Source organism: Oreochromis niloticus, linkage group LG13 (assembly GCF_001858045.2).
Source record: "Oreochromis niloticus isolate F11D_XX linkage group LG13, O_niloticus_UMD_NMBU, whole genome shotgun sequence".
NCBI classification, from domain to species: domain Eukaryota; kingdom Metazoa; phylum Chordata; class Actinopteri; order Cichliformes; family Cichlidae; genus Oreochromis; species Oreochromis niloticus.
Genome location: NC_031978.2, coordinates 7,880,125 through 7,905,082, shown reverse-complemented (window position 1 = coordinate 7,905,082; position 24,958 = coordinate 7,880,125). Strand labels below are relative to the sequence as shown.

At 40.6% G+C, this 24,958-nt stretch overlaps 1 protein-coding gene across 1 annotated transcript in view; it reads left to right on the top strand.

Annotated features, from left to right (window-relative positions):
• LOC100704123 (ABC transporter G family member 23-like) overlaps positions 1 to 24,958 on the top strand; it is a gene marked incomplete at its 5' end in the record, with an annotated part of 64,395 nt that overhangs the window by 19,189 nt on the left and 20,248 nt on the right. Inside the window, 7 exons of the mRNA XM_025897738.1 lie at positions 10,690 to 10,783; positions 12,214 to 12,288; positions 12,514 to 12,697; positions 13,088 to 13,184; positions 13,262 to 13,427; positions 14,214 to 14,314; positions 23,385 to 23,455. Coding sequence (XP_025753523.1) covers positions 10,690 to 10,783; positions 12,214 to 12,288; positions 12,514 to 12,697; positions 13,088 to 13,184; positions 13,262 to 13,427; positions 14,214 to 14,314; positions 23,385 to 23,455 — 788 coding nt within the window. The remainder of the gene's footprint in view (positions 1 to 10,689; positions 10,784 to 12,213; positions 12,289 to 12,513; positions 12,698 to 13,087; positions 13,185 to 13,261; positions 13,428 to 14,213; positions 14,315 to 23,384; positions 23,456 to 24,958) is intronic.

The window sequence follows — 24,958 nt, the reverse complement described above, 5'->3', positions numbered from 1 at the left end:
CACAAACCATACTGAATTTCACCAGAGAAACACACACACACACACACACACAAGCACAAAACATACTGAATTTCACCAGAGAAACACACACACACACACACACACAAAACATACTGAATTTCACCAGAGAAACACACACACACACACACAAACACAAAACATACTGAATTTCACCAGAGAAAAACACACACACACACACACACACACACACACACAAACCATACTGAATTTCACCAGAGAAACAAACACACACACACACACACACACAAAACATACTGAATTTCACCAGAGAAACACACACACACAAAACATACTAAATTTCACCAGAGAAACACACACACACACACACACACACACACACACACAAAACATACTGAATTTCACCAGAGAAACACACACACACACACACACACACACAAAACATACTGAATTTCACCAGAGAAACACACACACACACACACATGAAGAGAGAGAGAGTATGCATGGTATGCAAACGGCTACCAATCAGCCATCATATTACGTCATACAATGAGAACAGGACAAATCAACAATTGACAATGACTAATTAATATTAAAATCTGTAACATAATATATTGTTTGGAGTTTTGTCTGTTACTGTTGCTATTTTTACCATTTCTTCTTGGAGCAACTGTAACCCACATAATTTCCTTAGGGGTTAATAAAGTAGGATGACCTTCCATTATCCAATGACACATCTGCTTACCTGTATCTTTTGCTCGTTTCTCCTCCTCTTCTTTTCTCTTTTTTCTAAACTGAGCCCCTGATGGCTTTGAACTTTTCTTGTCCATCTTCCATTGGTTTTAATTTTGCACTCCAGTATGAACACCCATCCCTCAACCAGAGGATCACCACAACATAACCTAATAGACCTACACCTTAGTTCACAGATTGACTTTGTCTAGGGTTTATTTCTGGGATTTCACACAACCCAGGATTCAAATCATGAATACATAATGGACTTGGATTTACAACATTATGAATGAAATGTGCTCTATTTGGGAGCAGCCAGCCCCTCTCCCTTCGACGGGTTGTGTGTGAGACTTTAAATTATCAAACTGTAAATTATAAATTTTAAATTGTTATTGATCCATTTACCCCGAGTCCTAAAGTGTATATTTATTTTCTTACTCTTCTTATATTTATTGTTTGTTTACTTGCACTGCTGTAACTGGAGCCTCATCGTCTCGTCTCTCTATATACTGTACTGTATGTAGCGGAGATGACAATAAAGTTTACTTTGACTTCAGCAGCAAGCAGGTGCACCGAGGGCTCTCGCGCTCACTTTATAGAATTTCGAAAAAACATCAGTGCAAATTATAAGTCTGTATCATGATGTCTGGTGTTTTCGTGTTTGTTGGTTTGCTTTTATTTTGTTTTATTTTGCGAGTTGGTTATTAAATTCCGCTCCAGCCAGCCGGAGAATCCCCCGCCGGAGGGCGCTCTTACTCCCAGCAAATGGGCGATAGAAAACCGATTGGTGCCTATGCCATTCCCAATATGTGCTGGCATGACGTCGGGGCAGCATGAGTTCGAGCAATTTTTATTTTATTTTTTTTCCGATGTCCGTGATGCCGCCCCGGGCAACCGCCTGTGTCGCCCGTATCAAAAACCGTAAATCCGGTCGTTGGTACTTCCTGACTTGTGTAGCCATTAGGTAACAAAAGCTCAACACTGCCCCTAGCATCCTGGAGCACTTCTGTTGTGTTTTGTACGTGCTTTGGAGTTTTTACGTGTTTTGGGGTTTGTACGTGCTATGGAGTTTTTACGTGCTTCTGGGTTTGTACGTGTTTTGGAGTTCGTACGTGTTTTGGAGTTTGTACGTGCTTTGTCTCTAGGGGCCACTGTAAATATACTTTTATTTATTCACTCCACATAAAATGTAATAAATAAATCATATAATATAAAAAACAGCTATTTAGATTTCAACTTTTAACTATTTAAATTTTTTAGCTTTTTGCTTTTAAACAAATTTAAAGTGAAACAACACAAAACACTGCAAACCACAATTAAATATAAATTAAAATACGAAAACAAAAAGAAGATGCACATTCTCTGTCATATGGGCCTGCATGAATAAACTTTCTGAATCCTTTATCATCCGCAACTTAAAATAGTTTAGTTGTGGATGATTACTATACCTTTCTAGAATGACGTTGTTGTCCCTGGCTCTCTTTCTCTCTCTTTCCCTCCGGCTCTGTTCCTGTGCTACTGCAAGTGTAACTACCGCCCCTCCCCTGCAAAGCACAAGGCTCACGTGCGGAGTGAAGCAGAAAAAAGTGCGAGAGAGAGGGTGAGAGAAAGAAAAAAAACCCACGGCCCGTTTCGTTCGCCACTGACACATCACTATCTCATTCCCTCGTTATCCTTCTGTGTATTTAAGCCTTGTGTCTGCCTCTGTTAGTTGCTGATTCGTCTGCGTAATCTCCATCCGTCATTCTGTGTTCACTCTCTGCGTCATTCTGCATCATTTTCTGTGTCTCCCTGCATCTCCGTTTTCAGGTTTGTTTTTGCTTAGTTTTCCCAGTTTAGGTTTTCTCTGTTCTGTTTTCGCCACCCTCGCCTTTGTTGTATGTGCACGCTCCATAAATAAAGCTTCCTCACCTCAGTTGTGCTGCATCTTGGGTCCTTTAATAATTCCACATGGTTTGTCCGGCTAACTGTGACAGGATGATTGAGCATTCATTAAGACATTCCTCTCCAAACTTTGACTCACATATAAAATCTATCTCATGTTTATGGAAGCCTGTTTCCACCACTAAAAAAAAAAAGTATCCATAACTTGAAATTTCGAGTTATTTTTCTCAAAATTTTGACTTATTTTCTTGAAATTTCGACTTATTAACTCGAAATTTTGACTTATTACCCGAAATTTCGAGAAAAGTAACTCGAAATTTTGACTTAAATTTCGAGTTAGCACTGTCAATCAGTAATCTACGTGGATGACATCATTTCCTTGTTACCCTTATGCTACAGCTAAGCTACCGATATTACATCCAGTCATGAATGCACAGATTGATGAGTATTTTCAGCGTCACTCGACAAATGATGGAATCCTTGTGTTATTAGCTGAATCACATGGCGTTACTATCAGTACTCGCGAAAGCACCAATTTGTTGCGATACGGTTTTGCTTGCGCGTTCCTCTGCACCATATGCTTCCGGGTAACAAGAAAGTGAGCTCATTCACGTAGATTACTGATTGGCAGAGCTAACTCGAAATTTCGAGAAAATAACTCAAAATTTCGAGTTAAGGGTACTTGTTTTGGGGGGGTTTTGTGGCGGAAACGGGCTTCCATACATGTTCTGTCTCATTTCTTTAACATTTTTAAATTGCAAGCTATTTAAAAATGTTAAAGTAACAGTAATCTAATTACCCTTTTTGCCATAGTAATCCCTTACTTTACTCGTTACTTGACAAAAGTAATCGGATTACAGTAACACGTTACGCCTTACTGCCAATCTCTGGTTGCACCAGGGACACATTTGCACCTGCCCTCGAGAACTGGAGTGTGAGACCCCTGCCATACAGAATATGACAGGCGTGGTTGAACTGCATGAAGACTCTGAAGTTTCTCTTCTCTTCTGGCAGGACAGGAATATCCTTGTCCTGTGAGCCACCGTAAGGATGTACATAATGTAGAACTGGACTGTCAAGGGCCTCAGGTTCTTCACCTTTTCAAAGACAAAGCAGTCATTTGGATAAAATATTACACATTGTTTACCTGCAACTGCACAAAGAGAATTTAGAAATGTAATTATTGACAGGAGTGATCAAGCACTGATAGTGTAATCTACAGCTGTGGCCAAATGTTCAGATAAGGAGAAGTGGGTTTTTTTGTTTGTTTGTTTGTTTATTTTGTACAAAGTTTGCTGTTTCAGTGATAATTGTATATCATATTATATCACTTCAAACAGAGGTGATCCAGTAATGCTGCAATAATGAATTAGACTAACTATTCACTTTAGCTAAAGTTATTAAATTGGCTAAAGCAGGGGTGGGCAATCTCAGTCCACGAGGGCTGGTGTCCCTGCAGGTTTTAGATGTGTCCTCGAACCAATACAGCTGATTTAAATTGCTAAATTAGCTCCTCAACATGTCCTGAAGTTCTCCAGAGGCCTAGTAACGAACTAATCATGTGATTCAGGTGTGTTGACCCAAGGTGAGCTCTAAAACCTGCAGGGACACCGGCCCTCGTGGACTGAGATTGCCCACCCCTGGGCTAAAGAGTTGGGATGCTGTGTAAGACATAAATAAACCTAAAATACAATGGTTTGGACATTCATTTGCATGATTCCCTACTGTAGGGGTCTCTGCATACATACGGGGCTCTGAGAGGGTACAAGATGACAACTTTGGAATTCTACTGGAAAAAGTCGATCATATTTGTTTGTCAAAGCAAATATGATCCCTGGGCAAACTACGCTAAATTAGCATTTTTAGCTAACAGATACAATAAGAATAAAAGTTACTGTACGGCTATCATTTGTTAACATAACACTTGTTCTTATACTTGTAATACATTTATTACCAACCTGAGGGTTCATCCGCTGGTAATTTGACATTATGAATGACTTCTGAAGTCTTAATCCAACTCCAGCTCAAGATGCTGTAGATTCCCGTCAGTAACACTTTCGGTCCGCTGGTAAAACAGAGTTCTATTAATCTGCGCTCGATTACTCTGGAACCAGAACCGGATGTAAGTCCCAAAAAAATGAATTTTGGAACTGAAATTGAATTATAAAACTGAAACTGAATAGTGAGAAGTGAAACTGAAATTATTCAAATGCTACATATTTAAGGATAAAATACAGTTTCAAAGCAAATTAATTCATTTTCAAAATATAAAATTCAACTTCAATTTAGTGATGATCATTTTCAAACCAAAACACTGAATTTCAAATTAGGCTAATTTAAATTCATTTTTAAAAAGTACTTATTCAAGTTACAATTCAGATTCAGTCTGAGCAATTCAAATTCGAATTTAACTTATTCAAATTCAGCTTTTGATGGCACAAAGTTTTGCCCATACTGATGCATGCAAAAGCCTTCTATTTAGCAATGATCAAAAGTTAATAGTTGGACTTCAAACGCACACACACTTTAAAAAAAATTGCCTCAAGAGTCAGGCACTTGGGGCACCTATCAGGAAAGGGCCAAGTAGACCCAGCTGTCTTAGCTAATTATAGGCCAATCTCCAATTTTCCTTTCATTTCAAAAATCCTTGAAAGAGTAGTTGTCAAACAGCTAACAGATCATCTGCAGAGGAATGGCTTATTTGAAGAGTTTCAGTCAGGTTTCAGAGCTCATGACAGCACAGAAACCGCTTTAGTGAAGGTTACAAATGATCGGCGCGGCTGCCCCTCTGTTGGTCTTCCTTGGTCTCTTGTGTTCTGGGGGCCTCTGGATGTCTGGAGTTTTGATCTCCTCCATACCTGCTTCATGCCCTGGAGGACGGGGCAGTGGCCCCCCACACCCTCTAGCAGATCATTACATGAAGGAACCTTTTAAAAACAAGCGCGTTCATGCTCACAGGTGTACACACAGGTGATCACACACACAAACTACACCCTTTTGGGCTCCTACCTCAAAGCACACTGTGTGCTGTCAATCTCACGTGCTGCACCATAATGTTTAATATTTAGTATTTACTGTCATATTCCCATATATGAAACAAAGATGGCGCCTGTGTGTTTGGCATGCCGTCAACCGCTCTTTTTTACCTGTTTGATTTTATTGTTTTTAGCTAATGTTGTGCAACATGTCAGTTCAATACTGTCGTATGATCGCCAGACTTTATTGGAAATCGGCTCATCCACCAAAGTTTCAGTTTGGTTTGGTAAAGATAGCCAGGGTTTTCTGCCTCCCTACCTGGAAGCAGTACCATTGCGCTGGCATCCCCTACCACCGCCACCAGATATGCGGAAGCGACGCAGGAGACGGGGTACCCGTGGAGGTCGCCTCGTTAAGCTGAGAATCCGGATTTCTTACCTTCCTCACGATCTACGCTCCGTTCGTCAATCTTTCCCACGACTCCTGGTACCATTGCGTGCTCTGGATCCTGTGGATTCTTGGTTGGTTCCCGTTGTCGGCTCTATCGGGAGCAGCCCTGTTAAATCATTCCCTCTTCGGCATCTGCGTTGGAGGGGAATCGACCGATCAAACCTTCGATCGGTGGATCTGGTTGTCACTACCCCGGAGGTCTCCGAACCAGCTCCCCTCAGGTTGGGCTTAATAAATGCCAGATCGGTGGCGAATAAGACCTTCATCCTGAAGGATTTCTTTTCTTCCCATGCATTGGATTTCCTCTGTTTGACTGAAACCTGGACTTCACCCGGTGAGTTAAGCGTTTTTTCTGAACTGCTGCCCGCCGGCTGTGCTTATTTTAGCGCTCCGAGAGTTTCTGGTCGTGGCGGGGGGTTAGCTGTTGTTTTTAAATCACACTTTGAGTTTAAGCAACTATCCTCATGGACACGCCACACCAGTTTTGAACTTTGCCTGTGTGAACTGGGCCACTCGCCTTCATTGCTGTGTGCAATAGTTTATCGGCCTCCTAAATATAAAAAGGAGTTTTTATCTGAGTTTTCGGAGTTTCTCGCTGACTGTGCATCCCGGTATGACCAGGTCCTGCTACTCGGTGATTTTAATATACACGTATGTTGCCCAGGGAAGCCCCTGGCTAAGGACTTCATGGACCTGGTGAACTCTTTTAATCTTGTTCAATCTGTTAAATGTGCCACTCAAGAACGTGGTCACACATTGGATTTGGTGTTGTCATATGGGTTATCTGTCTGTAACTTACATGTGGAGGATGCTGTATTCTCTGATCATATGCCCATTTTATTTGACGTTGTTCCTCTTAGTCCTGTTGTTAAACGGGCTGCACCGACGCGATGCTATCGTGCCTTCGGCTCAGATACTGCTGAAGATTTTTCAACACTATTTGAACAACTTATGTCCAGTCCCTCTGAGTCGTCCTCCGTAGATGGATTACTCTCTCATCTGGACTCTGTTTGTAAATCTGCCCTTGATGTTGTTGCACCTCTAAGACTCAGGCAGTGTAAACCCAAGGCCAGCCCTTGGCTAACCGATTTTACTCGAGCCATTAGAAGAGAATGTAGGAGATGTGAAAGACGATGGAAAAAGGACAGGCTGTACGTCTCTTTGGAAGCTCTTAAGAGGAGCTGGAAAGCTTACCAGAGGGCAGTAAAGACCGCCAAAAACTCCTATTTTTCACAACTTATTGCTGCTAATTCACATAACCCTCGTGTTCTGTATAATACCATTAATTCTGTACTGAATGCAGAGGATCATGTTCTTTTGCAATCTTCTGAGGTTATGTGTAATAGGTTTCTCAATTTCTTTGTGGATAAGGTTGCTAGTTTGAGACCCTCCACTGTAGCTTCTGTTGACCCGGCTGTGCATGTTCCCTGTTTAAGTTTGCTTATTGCTTTCCAACCGGTTGTTCTACCTGAACTAGAGAAGCTTGTGTTAACTGCTAAACCGTGTGGTTCTCCGAATGATGTTGTTCATCCCCGTTTTCTGAAAGAGGTGTTTCCTACTGTTGGACCACATATTCTGAACATAATCAATACCAGCCTCTTGTCAGGTCAAGTACCAAGTGAGTTTAAGCATGCAGTTATTCATCCCTTACTTAAGAAACCAGGCTCAGATATTTCAGTAATGTCAAATTTTAGACCCATCTCTAAACTTCCTTTTCTGAGTAAGATCTTGGAAAAGGTTGTTCACACTCAGCTGATGGATTATCTAAACAACTTTCAAATCTTTGAAGTTTTCCAGTCCGGCTTTAGGCCGCTTCATAGCACAGAGACAGCTCTCATAAAGGTTATGAATGATATTCTGGTAGCGACAGACTGTGGTAAACACGTAGTGCTTATACTACTAGATATGACTGCTGCATTTGATACAGTGGATCACAACCTGCTGATCTCTCGATTACAGCATTGTGTGGGCATTTCTGGCTTGGCACTCCTGTGGATAAAATCATATCTCTCAAACAGGAGCTTCTGTGTTAAGTTGGGCTCATCATCGTCTTCTGTGGCCCCTCTGTCATGGGGTGTACCACAGGGATCTATTCTTGGGCCATTACTGTTTTCATTGTATCTCCTGCCACTGGGTGCGATCTTTCGTAAACACAATGTTTCATTTCATCTATATGCTGATGATTGCCAGCTCTATTTTCCTTTCAGTCATTCTGATAGCTCCTCAATTAGACTCCTGCTTGATTGCCTTAGTGATGTTAAGTCATGGATGGCTCAAAACTTTTTAAATTTTAATGAACGTAAAACGGAAGCAATTGTGTTTGGCCCGAATCGTTCCTCTGATATCCCTGATGTTGACCTTGCTGCTCTGACCCCTCACCTGAAGAGCTCGATTACCAATCTTGGGTTAAAAATCGACTCTGCTCTTACCTTTGATGGCCACGTGAATGGGGTGGTGAAATCGTCATTCTATCACCTCAGGCGTCTGTCGAAGGTTAAACCTTTCCTTTCAAGGCGTGATTTGGAGACTGTCATCCACGCTTTTATAACCTCACGCTTGGATCATTGTAACTCCCTTTTAATTGGGGTTGGACTGGGCACTCTGACACGCCTGCAATTAGTACAGAATGCTGCGGCACGGTTTTTATCTGGTAAAAGGAAATTTGAGCACATTACTCCAGTTCTGGCCTCCCTGCACTGGCTTCCAATTGAATTTAGGATTCATTTTAAAGTTCTTTTATTGGTTTTTAAATCTTTAAATGGTCTGGCACCTGCATATATGTCTGATTTGCTGAAGCCCTATGTCCCCACTCGTTCGCTCCGGTCAGCTGAGCAGCTGTTGCTCTCAGTCCCCAAATCACGGCTGAAACTGAGAGGCGACCGAGCGTTCTCTATTGTGGCTCCTAAGCTTTGGAATAACCTTCCTCTTCACATTAGGCAATCGACATCAGTGCTGGTTTTTAAATCCAGATTGAAAACGCATTTTTATTCACTGGCTTTTGACTCAGTGGTTGACTGACTTGTATTTACTTATATTTTATTGTTTTTGCTATGTTTATTATGTTTATTATTTTTATCGTATTTATTATTCTTATGGTATCTATTATGTTTCTATTGTTCAGCACTTTGGTCAGCCTTGTGTGTTTTTAAAGTGCTATATAAATAAACGATGATGATGATGATGATGATGATGATGATATATCATTGTGATCTTGTTTATTACTCTCATCTTCTTCTGCTTGCTTTCTTTTTTTCTTTCTCAACAGGTGATCCAGGTGATCGATATGTATTTTTTTGTCAGCTTATTCTGTTGGTTTTTGTTTTTTGCCCTTTTTCCCCGTCCCTCTTCTCAGGTTTTTTTTTTTTTTCTTTCCCTCCTTTCTTTCTTTCTTTCTTTCTTTCTCCCCTTTCTTTCCACCAGTCAAGTCTGTCCCGTATTCAGCAAGTGAAAATAAAATAAACAATAAAAGGTGAATCAGATGGACCATTACGGCAAGGCTGGGATGGTCAATTTGGTAAAGTAAATCCGTTGGGCATCTCTCTTCGCCTTTAGACAATAATTCTGATGGCAAAAGAACCAAACGGGACAGGTTAAAAAAAAAAAAAAAGAAGGTTACAAATGATCTTCTTATGGCCTCTGACAGTGGACTCGTCTCTGAGCTTGTCCTGCTAGACCTTAGTGCAGCGTTCGATACAGTTGACCATAATATCCTATTAGCGCGATTACAGCACGCTGCAGGTATTACAGGTACTGCACTGAAGTGGTTTGTATCATATCTATCTAATAGACTCCAATTTGTGCATGTAAATGGAGAGGTTTTAGATGTGTCCTTGATCCAACACAGCTGATTCAAATGGCTAAATTACCTCCTCAACAGGTCTTGTACCTCTCCAGAAGCCTGGTAATGAACTAATCATTTGATTCAGGTGTTGACCCAGGGTGATATCTAAAATCTGCAGGACACCGGCCCTTGAGGCCTGGAGTTTGACACCCCTGCCTTAGGCCAAGGGTGTCGAACTCCAGGCCTCGAGCGCCGGTTTATAAGTTTATTAAAGTGGAATTCGAAAATGTTTTTTGAAATGAAGACTTAAAAAGCATTTTAAAAATCAGTTTATTAAATTGGAATTCAAAAATGAATTTACAAATGCAGATTTTATTCTACAATTCATTAATTAAGCACAGAATTTTTTATTTATTTATTTATTTATCCTCCATAGTAACAATGTTAATGTTATGCTAACTACTTTATAGACGGTTGTGTTATGTGTTATCATATATTATCATTAATCTTCTGTTTATGCAATTTCCTCTATTTTGCGAGCCCTCATGAATCTTTATATCTTTTAAAATTTACATACTAAATATCTCTAAAATTTAACTGTATGGAATTTCCAATAAGATTTCTGATGCATTTAATATTTTTATCTTATTAATGTAACAAGATGGCTGGATGGATTTTTACAAAGATTTGAAGTCTACTCTGATGCAAGATGAGCAAACACGCCGTCAGTGTGTTACTCCATTGTCATTGTGTAATCACAAAGCCTCTTAAGATCAGACAGCTGGCAATTAAGGTGTTCCTGGCGAAGCTGTAAGCTGTGATTTTTAAGCAAACGGCATTACTGAGTGGGTCAAGTGTTTCAAGGATTTCTTCTGTCTTCTTTCTAGGATCTGGCATCACCTGGTGGAGATTGTGAACACGGGCAAAGTCTCTGTTATTATCACCACACACTACATAGAGGAGGCCAGGCAAGCCAATGTGGTGAGTTATGAACTCATGTGAATAAACATAAGCATGTTACATAAATTAAGTTAATTAATGCACACAGCTGAGTAAAGGTTCACTTGTTCACCTTAAAATGTTTAAAGATTAAATGTTGTACAGTTGGTCCTTTGCAACAGAATAATGAAATCTGTGCTCAAGTCTTCTTTGCATATGTTTGACTTTACTTTACAGGGCTGATAAGGGAGATAATTTCCTGATGCATCTTGATTTTAATTAAAAATTGTGTAAAGATTTGAAAACTGTTTACAAAGCTTGTAATCAAGTACATTCTTTCTACTAAAAGCAAGCATTCAGATTTGTCTTTTACTGCCACAAATATAAAGATCTTTATCTGTGTCACATAATCAGTATAATTTAGATCCAGAAAGTCTCCACTCAAACCAGTCTGTCCACTCAGTCTTTTTGTCATTCTCAATTTGCAATTAAAATGATAAGGTTAAGGATGGTAACATTCAGTGACTGAGGCAGAGTTGCTTATTTATTTCACGAGCGTCACTGCACTGCTGAAGAACGCTTTGCTCATGTCATCATGTTTCATGTATGCACCAGCTGTGTGCGCTCAAGTTTTTATGCCCACAATGCTGACTTTAGCAAATTACAGGTAAATTTTCTATGAAATTATTGTTACATACACATGTAGAATATAAATGTGACATTTAATGGAATCTGATCAAATGAAATGTATTTGAGTGGTGCACATTTAGTTTACACCAAGTACATTTAATGACTAATTATTTGAATAAATAAACCTTTGGTTTTATATATTCCAATTCCATTTTACTCAAAATTATTGCTTAATGTTTAGTGAGAGTAAAGTTTTCATTAAAAAAAACGAATAAATATTGACCACAGGGCAACAGCAGGAAATAAATAACGTGACCTTTCTATGGCAAAGAATGAAAAATACTTATCAGACAATATGTTGTTTTGTTTTTTTTATAAATATATTCTGGGGTATTCCAGTAACCAAGTTTTTAAGGCACATACCACACTACCAATGCTTTTAGCATTTGTCCATGATAGGATTCATAGCCAAGCAGAGCCTTACTAGATCCTTACTGATCTTATTAATCATTCTCCTGATCAATTCATGCTTGTCTCCAGTGTCTACTCAGTAAATGTACAAATGCTCTAAAAGTTTCATTTTCATTTTAGGAGAGAAACTTTGTGTTGCTGATCTTCTCAAGAACTTTGTAGAAATGCAGAGTACGAAGACTTATTTGTCTCAAATTATAGATGCCTTGTTTTTGTAAGAGCTCTATTATTTTGTTATTACTTTATTTTTATTTTTTTGATATCCATTCACTTCTTCAAATCAGTTTTTTTCATATTAAATTAAATAATTGTCAATGGAAAAAAAAATTTAAACACTAATTTTAAAAAAATCTATTTTCTCCGTCATCCAGGTCGGTCTCATGAGAAATGGGCAATTGCTGGCTGAAGATCCTCCGGATGCCATCATGCAGCAGCACTGTTCAACAGTAAGGGTTGCTGGTAGTCAAGGAAGAGAGTTTTTTTTAAAGAAAGATTTTAAACATTTTAAAATGAATGAAGAATGATGGCAGTAGTCATTTTTCCTCCTAGCAGTGATTCCGATTTTTGGCTGTGATACATTGTTGTGATAAATTGTGCAAATGGATCAGAAGTTAAAAAAGGCTTTATTTTGGTAGTCTCATGAATTTTAACTCATATTATTTCTCCTGCAGACCTTGGAGTATGCCTTCCTGCAAATGTGTGAAACATCAGAGAAGGATAACAACCCTAAACAAGAGTCAAGTCCTCCAGATGGAAAGTTAGAGGAAAGCCAATCATTTGAGAGTGGGAGGGATGAGAGTCAGCCAATTCTTGGAGTTGGATCTCCACCTGCTGAGGAAGGCCTCAAATGTTCAGGTACTGACATGTAGCATGTTTTCTTTTTGTGCATTGTGTATGTCAGCATTGGGCCAGGAATTTTATTGCACTTCTCTAAAAACAGTAGCTTCTGACAGTGAAAAGTAAAGATATGAGGAGTGGATAATAATAAGAAAATTAGTGATTCATCAGGTAAACAAATAGTTAAAACTCAGGTGAAAATTTTACCCACTATTCTAATCAATTACATTCAATTCAATTTTATTTATACAGCACCAAATCACAACAACAGTTGCCTCAAGGCTGTTTATATTGTAAGGTAGACCCTATATACATACAGAGAAAAACCCAAGAATCATATGACCCCCTACTGTTATGAAATTATAAGTTGCAGTCTATTTGCGGTTTATTTTGCATTTTTGTGTTCAGTGGACTGGAAGGTGCGAGTCAGACATGTGCTGCCAAAGTGGAGGAACATCGCTGCCCTGATGATCAAAACATTGGTGCGGATGAAGAGAATGCCAGGGTATGATGCAGAAGTTATTTGTCACTGTCTATAAGTAATGAGTTCATGACATGTTATTTTCTCCTCTGTGTTGGCAGCTCTTTGTGTTTCCAGTTCCTGTTGCCCGTCATTCAGATCTCACTCATCTGTTTGTGTGTCGGAGATCCAAAGGGCATCCAGGTTGCTATAGTGAACAATGAGACGTTATCCCCTTCTGTGAGCAAAGCACTCCTCTCCTTCCTTGACAACTCCAGTCTGCAACAGGTATTTATTTGGCACTGAGGATATGAGTCCTTTCAAGACCACTGGATTCTACATTTATTGTGTATTTGTTCACTTCTTACCCCTCAGCTGTAAAAGACTCATAATCGTCAACCCGCTGGGAAGGCCGCGTGGACACCCAAGTTTGTGAATGTGATAACTCGTGAACAGGGCAACGTAGGATTTTCGAATTCATACCATATGTGTATCTACTAAAAATCTCTGATGAGTTTGAATTTCAGTAACCTCAACCTCAAGGTCAGAGGTCACTTTTTCTAAACATTGTGTGGATGCAATAACACAAGAAGGAAGTCACTTAGTCAAATATATACCATATGTGTATCTACTAGGAGGCTGAGGGGTAACACTTGCAGTCGGCAGTACTTTTTTTCTTTGTTACTGTTCAACTGGTAGATTGTGGTTTTAATTTACGTTGTCACTTCCGCTGCAATCCGATTACATGGGAGTGTAATCAAATTGCAGTGTTGTTATTAGTCAAGAAAGTAACTTTGTACACGGTGGACGTTGTACACCAGGTTTTCGTATTTCTAGGAAATCATTTGAGAGGAAAGATTATTTCTCTCCGTGACACAGAAACATTACCAGCCGTTCAACAAACTGTAACATGCATAATGTGCAGAACCTTTAAATTTGATCTGACCTGGCCAGGTGTATACTGAAGTTTAGGCTGGTTGAGGAAATGAGGTGTAGAATATTATCGATAAACATTTAAAAAGTACTTTGAAGCAACATCATGTATATATTGAACCCGTTCCTTTATATCTGCAGGTGAGCCTGTCCCACAAAGAAGCTTTTGAGGGGATCTATAATGGAGATTACTGGGGTGTAATCGGCTTTGGCGAGAACTTCACTAGCTACCTGACTAAACGGTAAGAGACAGAGCATCATAGACTGAGCTAATATGCTGGATCAGTATCTGCACAGTACATAAGTAGTAACTGATGTTATGACCTGCAAAACATGTCTACACTCAGTGTTCATTGCCCTCATGTTACTCTAGAAACACTGTCATCACTTTGAAATGCAGAGACACTGGAAAGAAAGGCAGACTAGTGTTGAAAGTGTCACAATGAAATGAAATGGAAAAAAATGGATCATTCTGACCTAGATATTTGAAATTTGCCTTGTATCCCAAAATTTTATTAATGCCAAATGTGCTTGGGAGAATGAATTCATAAAAAGGACACTTCTTGGGTCTGTTAAAGCTCATGTCTGTATTTGCTAAAACAATTATCTCTGCATCTGGTCTGGTCGGGGAGAGATTAAACTCTCTGACGGGGTGGGGGGTCATTTCTGGGCCATTGGCGGATCATAACCAGGGAGGAGAGTCTCTCCGAACTGGGCAAGCAAAAGTGCAGAACAGGAAGGCAGGCAGGTGAGTGCCGTTCCCAGATTTGACAGGTGGAGAGCGCTTGATGTCCTTACAAGTCAGCGGAAGCGTGGAAGGGATGGAGAATATATTCTGGTAAAAGAGCCAATTTTACTGCCGTAGATAGGCAGACAATCTGGCAGGGAGTGGAGGTTTGTGCTGCTCCTAACACTGCCATGCTTGAATGAGCTGAAGGTGAGGAGAGGCAGGCTTGAGACCTGAATTCGCCACCCAGTGGCAGACTGCTCTTCCAGCAGGGAAGAATAGCTGAACCCCCCTGATTTTTAGATATGCACACCTAGCATTGCTGTATATAGAAGTTTGATCATCAAATAGTAATTTTTTTATTCTAATACTTTCCTCCCATTGACTTAATAGAAGGTGCATTTTTAATGGAAGCTACATTCATGTGAAAAAATGAAAGAAAGTGCATCCTCTTTAAATTCTAAGGTTTTACAATTCCAGACATAATAAAAGAATATCTTCTGCTCCTTACCAGGTTCCATTATTATCCTGTTATTTAAATACAACCCAGATCAATGGCAACACATGACATATTACAGCAGTTGATGTGTTGATTGATATACTGATCACGATAACTTAAAGCTCAAAACAGCTTTACAACTAAACTTGAAGGAAACGAATAAGCAGAACAGAATCAAACCGTGTGTTCACACCGAACGCGATAGACGCGAGCGAAAACGCCCCCGACGCCCCTAATTTGACGCGTGCACATTCGCACCTCAACCCGTGTCCAACACAAATCCATCGAGCCTCAAAATTGCATATTTTGATGCGCGTGAACCGGAAATGTGGGAGGAAGCTGTGCCAGACGGTATCTTTGCTAGATGGCAGCTGTCGAGCTAGCGTTTGAAGAGAGAGTCTACCTTCTCTATTTACTGTGGAGAGCAGAGCAGCGGCGTTAAGGACGTCCTCGCCGTACCTGGGTCCATCAGGTCCTCCAGAGGCGTGAGCAGTTTGGCAGTGTTGCCAACTTAGCGACTTTGTCGCTATATTTAGCGAGTTTTCAGACCCCCTAGCGACTTTTTTCTATAAAAAGTCGCTAAAAAAAGACGTGAAAGCGCGTATCGCTTTTACTCTCAACAAGCAGCGGGTGCTGTAACGCAGTCAGTTCTTCTTTTAATCTTTTACTCTTCTGCTGTTTTGTGGATCACAAGGTTTAAAACTACTTATAAACACACACAAACACAAAGTAACTCCACCAGAGTGCCTATTTCGGGTCACTTTTGCCGGTCCAAGCCCGGGTAAAGGAGCAGGGTTGGAATTGTGACATTAAAAAAACAATAATTGCTAAAAGAAATTTAATTTGTAGTTCTAAATAAACTCTAAATGCATTTAGGACGTTTTTTACTCACTTTATGTCTCTTCCACGATGTTATTTCTCTCTCCAACAACATAGGTTACAATTATATTAGCGTGACCAATTATGCAAATTAGGTGATGACGTCATTTAGCGACTTCTAGCGACTTTTAGGACAGCCAATAGCGATTTTCCTTACTGAGGAGTTGGCAACACTGCAGTTTGGTGAGTTTCACCACTTGCTCCAGGAGCTGCGCCTGGATGACGGCCGATTTCAGCGATATCACCGTCTTTCACTCGCCCAGTTTGAGGACCTGCTGTCCCGCGTCGGTCCCAGAATCGCCCGCCTAGACACCAACTACAGGCGCTCAATCCCACCTGCAGAGCGCCTGTCCATCTGCCTGAGGTTAGTAAAAGTGTTTAATACGGTAGTCCTTTATTGATACCTGTGCTAATATATGCTAAACCATCCGTTTATACACTGCTAACATGGATGTGGTATGCTAACAGTGAATGCCGTCGGTGTTTACTGATAGCAAACTGTGGTATGGAGACGACTGTTTATAATATTTCTAGTAATACTCGACAGTTCTCATCAAGTCCCGATTTAATTCGATTTATGCTGTTATCAGTGTTAGCAATGATAGCATGGCTGTGGTGTCTATCAATGTATGCTCTCGGTGTTTGCTGATATCAAACTGTGGTATGAGGACCACTGTTGGTAATCTTTGTAGTGATACTCACTCCTTTTTTTTTTTTATTTAGACCTGGTTTAATTCTGGTATAGTTGAATATTTGTATATAATCCCTGCAGCTGTCAGACTCTATAACAGGGGTCACCAGCCTTTCTTAAAACTAAGAGCTAGATAAAATTGTGAACAGTTTGGTTCATCTTTAGTTATATGGTTCTATCTAGCATATTCTATCTTGATAAGCTATGTCTTATCACAGGTTAATTTTTCAAAAATATTAACAATGATTTAAGCAGGGAAAGGGCTCCATGTCAACATACAACTATGTCTATTAATGTCTTACTTCATTCCCACCTGATTGACATGTCTAGGAATTATGAGTGATTGGCACACTGTAGTGGTAAAAGTTGCTACTAATCAAATTATGATATGGTAAAGTTAAAACAAAACACAACTGACTGTTTTATATTATATCTAATATATGTTATGTAATTATCCTTATAATTACATAATGTTTTATGTAAGATTTATGTTTTGTAATTTAAATCTGACATCACAAAAGTATTTTGGAATTTGAATAATGTATTTTGTAACTGCAGTACACATAATACTAATTTTGAACAATTTTGTCCAGGTCCCTTGCCACCGGGGACTCCTTCAGGACCATCGCGTTCAGTTTTAGAGTCGGTGTGTCCACGGTGTGCCAGATCACCCCCCAGGTAGCAACGGCCATTTGGGACTGTCTAGTGGACGACTTCATGGCTGTGCCTTCACCTGGAGACTGGCGGTCCATCACAGAGGGATTCCAGGAGCGCTGGAACTTCCCTCTCTGCTGTGGAGCTCTGGATGGCAAGCACGTCCAGACAAAGGCACCCCATATATCATATAGGAGACACACACATTGATATATACTAAATATTATTTCATTTCTTTTTTTTGTGGTGCCCAAATGGCGTCAGCTCCAGGCTCCTGAGATGCTGCGCAGATGAACTGTGTGGCATCCTAGGTTATCTGTTCAACCTGAGCCTGTCATTGGGGAAAGTACCACAGCTGTGGAAGACCTCCTGTGTGGTACTGGTACCAAAGACCTCCCATCCCAAGGACCTCAGCAGCTACAGGCCGGTAGCCCTGACATCCCATCTGATGAAGACCCTCGAGAGGTTGGTTCTAAACCATCTGCGCCCCCTGGTGAGGTCTTCATTGGATCCGCTGCAGTTTGCTTACCAGCCTGGCATTGGGGTGGAGGACGCCATCATCTACCTCCTGCACCGAGCTCTGACTCACTTGGAGAAGCCTGGAAGCACTGTGAGGATTATGTTCTTTGATTTCTCAAGTGCTTTTAACAGCATCCAGTCACAACTTCTGAGAGACAAGCTGGAGCTATCGGGAGTGGACCACCACATGTCCCAGTGGATACTGGACTACCTCACAGAACGCCCACAGTATGTGAGATCACAGGGCTGTGTCTCTGATACACTGGTCTGCAGTACGGGGGCCCCACAGGGAACTGTGCTGGCACCGTTCCTCTTCACCCTCTACACTGCAAACTTCTCCATCAACTCCCCACGCTGCCACCTACAGAAGTTCTCTGACGACTCTGCCATAGTCGGCCTCATCACAGGTGAGGACGACTCAGAGTACAGACAGTGGACTTTGTTGACTGGTGTCAGCAGAACCACCTGCTGATCAACGCCGGGAAAACCAAGGAGTTGGTGGTGGACTTCCGGAGACGCAGACCCACCACACTGACACCGGTGAACATCCAGGGAGTGGACATTGAGATAGTGGACTCTTATAGGTACCTGGGTGTTCACCTGAATAATAAACTGGACTGGAGCCACAACACTGATGCTCTTTACAGGAAGGGTCAGAGCAGACTCTACCTGCTGAGGCGGCTGAGGTCATTTGGAGTACAGGGAGCGCTTTTAAAGACCTTCTATGACTCTGTGGTGGCATCTGTCATTTTTTACAGTGTGGTATGTTGGAGCAGCAGTTTATCAGCAGCTGAGAGGAAGAGGTTGGATAAACTCATCAGGAAGGCCAGCTCTGTTCTGGGATGCACCCTGGACCCAGTGCAGGTGGTGGGAGACAAAAGGACTCTGGCCAAAATAACATCTCTGATGGACAGAGTCTCCCACCCCGTGCATGTAAATGTTGCTGAACTGCAGAGCTCCTTCAGTGACAGACTGCTGCATCCTAGATGCATGAAGGAGCGTTTCCGCAGGTCCTTCCTCCCTGCAGCTGTCAGACTGTACAATCAGAACTGCTCCCAACAATCATAGATGTTTACATCAGCACTGTAACTGCAATAAGTTAATTAATCCTTTAAAACCGGTCGGAGCGGGCACGCTCCGTTTTGCGTAACTATTTTTAAATCCCGGTAGCTCTGCAACCATGTAAGATAGATCAATAATTTTTTTTGCATATGAAACCGGAGGAGTTGTACTTACATCTTATGCCATCAGCTTGTCCTAGGTCACGGTTTTCTTCCACATATAGCTTTGCAAAAACTGCATAAAAAGCGCTTGCAGCAACAAAAACATAATATTCCAGAAACACGTTTTGCCGATCCGATCAGCTGTTCATAACACTTCCTACGTTGGAATAGACGTCAGCGCGAACTTTCGCATGTTCGCCATTACCTGCCCGAAACCGGAAGTGACGTCATTTTCGCGGAAATGTAGTTTTTTTTTACTATCAGGGCCTCAGAGCCTATACTGGTGTTTTTAAAAGTTATCTTTGACTTTATGACTTTCTGTGTTGTTTCTGGGATGCTTAGAACTCAAATTGCACTGCTGGAAATAGTTTATTTTGATGCATATGCTGCTTTTTTGCAAATTTGCACTATAATATTTATTTTCGTTTTTCCTGCAGTATATAAAAATTGGTGTATTTCAAAAATAAAACTATGAAGACACTCAAAATAAATTTCCTGTGGTGGGAAACTATTTTGTGCAACTTTTTTGTATTTACAGTTTTGAGGGATAAGCCTCTTAAATTTCTCTAACTAGAAATATATGTTAAAAAAACAAAAACGATTTTCAATTTTTTTGTAGTTTATTGCACTTTTTTGCAATTTATGTAATTACTATGCACTTAATGCATACATATTATTAAAATTTGGGCTATAATGGTTGTATTGATGTATATCAACTTGAAATGCTCCCAAAATTGGCACTACAGCATGTAAAAATATAATATAAGCTCTGGCGGACTTGGTTCTATGGTAGGTCTTAAAGGGTTAACCGATTCGCACTACAACCTGGTTCGCCTCTTATCTGTAGTTAGTTTTATTTAATTTAATAACTGTACAGTACTCTCTGTATATAGTAACCATTGTCCTTAATGTAAATATGTAAGAAAAATTGTGTATGTTTCTGTCCTGTGTCCTGTTTTTTTTGTATATGTGTCTTTTTGGCTGCTGTTACAACCAAATTTCCCCTTGTGGGACAATTAAAGGATTATTCTATTCTTCTATTCTAAATTTATGCACCTGCTTGATTTTGTTTAAACAATTATTGCACACTTTTTGTAAATCCAGTAAACTTCTTTTCACTTCTCAAATATCACTGTGTGTGTCTCCTGTATGATATATTTAACTGACATTTTTTATTGTAACAACCAACAATTTATACAGGAAAATAACGGCTATTAACAAGGTTGCCCAAACGTTTGCATCCCACTATATTAGTATATTTTGTCATTAGTATAATATGAAATAAATTCTACGTGTCAAGTCGTGTGCCAACATTTGCTATGTAGTAGAACTGAGACATTATTTCAAATAAATTTTTATTATGACTAATATTAAAATTCTCAAACAGAGAAAAACATTAAACATAAATATATAAAATATAAGTATTTACAGAGAGACAGGAATAAAAAGGACCCAGCTGCTCCTGTTTTGGCTTCCCTTCATTGGCTTCCTGTTAAATCCAGAATTGAATTCAAAATCCTGCTCCTCACATACAAGGTCTTAAATAATCAGGCCCCATCTTATCTTAATGACCTTGTAGTACCATATCACCCTATTAGAGCACTTCGCTCTCGCTCTGCAGGCCTACTTGTTGTTCCTAGAGTATTTAAATGTAGAATGGGAGGCAGAGCCTTCAGTTTTCAGGCCCCTCTTCTGTGGAACCAGCTTCCAGTTTGGATTCGGGAGACAGACACTATCTCTACTTTCAAGATTAGGCTTAAAACTTTCCTTTTTGCTAAAGCATATAGTTAGGGCTGGACCAGGTGACCCTGAATCCTCCCTTAGTTATGCTGCAATAGACGTAGGCTGCCGGGGATTCCCATGATGCATTGAGTTTTTCCCTTCCAGTCACCTTCTCACTCACTATGTGTTAATAGACCTCTCTGCATCGAATCATATCTGTTATTAATCTCTGTCTCTCTTCCACAGCATGTCTTTATCCTGTTTTTCTTCTTTCACCCCAACCGGTCGCAGCAGATGGCCGCCCCTCCCTGAGCCTGGTTCTGCCGGAGGTTTCTTCCTGTTAAAAGGGAGTTTTTCCTTCCCACTGTCGCCAAAGTGCTTGCTCATAGGGGGTCATATGATTGTTGGGTTTTTCTCTGTATTTATTATTGTGCTATCTACTGTACAATATAAAGCGCCTTGAGGCGACTTTTGTTGTGATTTGGCGCTATATAAATAAAATTGAATTGAATTGAATTGAATTGCTCTCCAGAGCAGGAACAAGGCTGAGGAGGAAATGCTCCATTGGAGACTGGCGTGGCCTCTTCAGGGACACCAGGATGGCCAGCTCCACCACCGATGGACCATCCTGGGACCAGTCCCTCATCTGCCTCGGAGCTGTCCTCCTCTCTGGGCCTGTAAAACAGCACAAAACACAAAGAAATGAGAAGGCTGCTACTAGATTTTAATTTCAACATTGAAAAAAAACAACAGGATATAATCAGATTAGTTGTAGATATTTAGTAAAGGTGATCACAAGGGAATCCCACCGAGTAAAAAGCTATCAGTGCTTGCTGTACATCTGATGCTACAATTGCATACCTGTGGGTGCAGCAGCAGGAGCTCAGGGACTGGGGAGCAAGGAGAAGCAACAGGGGATGCTCTGCTGCAGAATCAGCTGGTTCTATCATGACAATATTAAATGTTAACAGGTTGAATACAATAATCATAGAGAAAGTATATACAGTGAACCCTCATTTATTGCAGCAGGGGTTGTCAGAATAACTAGCCCCTCGCCACGCACTTTATACACTTTTTTCCCCACACACATGAACATTAGTCACAGTTCTCACAAGTTGATTCTCAAAGTGCAAACCTTTGTAGATTGCAAAACGTAAAAGTATTGTTATGCCGTGTTTTGTCTTCATCTGCCTGCCACTTTTGTGCGCCCTTTTCCCTCGCGGTGCAGGTGTCTATTTCCGAATGAGGGTCATAGTTATGGGTGTTTTTGTGCTGTTTTATCTATTGGACGTGATGGTTATCAAAACAAAACATGATAAATTTGACAAGCGCAGGAGACACGACACGGAGGAGATTTTTCAATCAGGCTGCAGAATGCAATGCTGTACTGTGCAAAAAAAAAAAAAATCAGCGAAAAAGCGAGGCAGTGACGGATGAGCGGGACCACTGTGTGCTGTTTATTAATAAACAAAATATATTCCTATATGACAACATGCATAAAAGCAGAACGGTATTTGTACATCAGTGAGAAAATAGCGGTGGCTTGCTAGCTTTTGTGCGGCTTCCCCGGGTCAGTGAAAAATGTAAAAAGAGAAATGAATGAACTTACCAGGTTGCCCGATCTCTTCACATTTCTTCCTCCAAGCTCGGTCCTTTATATTCCTGTCTCGGTACGCAAAGCAGCTGGTGTCGTACAGCTCTGGGTTGTTTGCTACTGCGTTGATTAGCCTTCCCTCCATTGAAGAATGAAGGGCTTTGGCTGGATCTGCCCCTTTCACCAGGCTCCTGATTGGTTGTTGCGGCGCGATTTGACGCTGGAGTTCAGATTTTTCCAACTCGAGCGGTAGAGGCGAAACACGCCTATGCACAAAATGCAACACAAAAACTGACGCGCGTGGTTTTTTTCGCGAGTCAAACGCGCCAGACGCGGTACACTGACGTACGTTTTGGCGTTTTCGCGACGCAAATCTGCTTCCGAATTTCCGAATTTTCGCGGGACCCGCCATCGCGTGTCATCGCGCTTTTCCATTGACTTTACATGTAAACCTGATGCTCTGGCCGCCTCTATCGCGTTCGGTGTGAACACACCGGGCAGATACTTGGAAAGTAGTTCAGTTTTATCAGGCTTGTTGCACCTTGCCTCAGTCACTTCTACTTTTACTTGTAAAAACCTTTAGATATACAAAAGGCTTTTCTTTCACTCTTTTTTCCACTGTCTGTCTCATATGCTGTCTATCTTTTGGGTTTGTACTGCTAGACAAAATTCAGAAAATCTTCATCTTCAGCAGATTATCACTCCCATTTCAGCTTCTTATTGCAATATTTACATTCTAGTGTTTGGCAGGTTGTTCTGTTGTGTTTTTTTCTTCTGATGAGAACTCTGCTCTTTATTCTGCAGGATGGTCCAGCGGCAGGTTTCTGAAGAGATAATCGATGGAGGATCAGTACACATCTGGCTGGACCAGACAAGTAAGACTTAACCAGCTTTTCTGCTGTTTTATCTTCTTTTTGCCAGTTACTCTAGCAAAACTGTCAGAAAAATGCATGGCAAACTGAAAATGTGGACAAAACATATATATTATAAATTCTAGTGATGATATATATTAAAGTGTACCAAGTACTATAAATTAGTTATTGTTTTTGTAAAGCCATTGCAGATGCATCCTGTATAATCATTCCACCATGGGAAAAAACTGTCTAAGAAAATCATTAAAAGCCCCAAATTACTAAGAAATTAATGCCCATGATGAGTTTATATAGATTTCTGACCACAACTTTATAATATTTGATATTATAGTATACCATTAATATAAAATTGTAAAATGGCTTACAGGATTTCTACACTAACAAAATTCTGGAGTCTGGATCCACCTTCACTTCCTCCTCACCTGCTTTTTGATTTCCTTCATCTCTAAACCCCCTTAATAATCAAACAATAGGAGACAGCTCCTTCCTTATCTAGTTTCTTGACTTCAGAAATGTCTCTAGGATAATTTGAGTATTTATCAAAACCTACATTTGGACTAGCCATCATGTTTGATTTTTTTCACAAGCTGGTCATGGACATGAAAAATCTTTACTGATTTTTTTCCAGTTTAACATTTTGCTAGTTGTGATCAAAGAACCGGACCCCCAAGATCAAACCCCACATGGTGTTCTGGTAACTGTTGAGTCACATTTATTTATATACATATATGTACACATGCACAATGCGTCTCGATTCGGCGCCAGTGTTTCTGCCGTGGTCAGCTTTCCAGTTGGCACCATTCTCTCTTCTCCAGTCCCTGCCATCACTAAAAATCGAAAAGAGTTCATCAGCCTGATTACCTCCACCTGGACCTCAGCCTTCATAGCACTGGATCCCTCCCCTGCAGCAGAGCCAAAGACCACAACCCTGACACACTAGTGTCCTTTATATAGGGCTTTGGAGCGTGATGTCACGGTGGTGGGCGTGGAAAGGATTTTGGCCCGATCCGCCATTTTGGGGGTCTAAAGCTCTTGAAACAAAGCGCAAGCGAAAAGGGAGCGAAGGCTGTGTGGTCCGCTGCAATGTTCGATTGCACGACCGGCAAGAGAATAAGCTTGAAAAGGGTTTGTCTTTTCATTCTTTCCCAACCTGGAAGCAACATGAGGCAGCTCGTGTATCGATGTTACCAAACGAAGGCGTCTAGCCTGGATAGCAGCTGTGAGACGAGCTGATATCCAGGTCTCTTCCATCTCCAAATATCTGTTGGTGCTCCAGACAGTTTCATTCCGGTAAGTTCTAAATATGTTCATATCACTCTTTATAGCCTATTAGTTTTATTTTCGATGCGCTCTGAGCTCATAGCAAATTAGAACAAACATCCTACTGAGTGATTTTGCAGAACTACCTTCTATTTATAGACTTGCTAATTATTTGGCATTATTGCAGCAAACCAGCCTATGAAATGGATGAAACACATCGTGACTGGGTTCCAGCGCTACATAAGG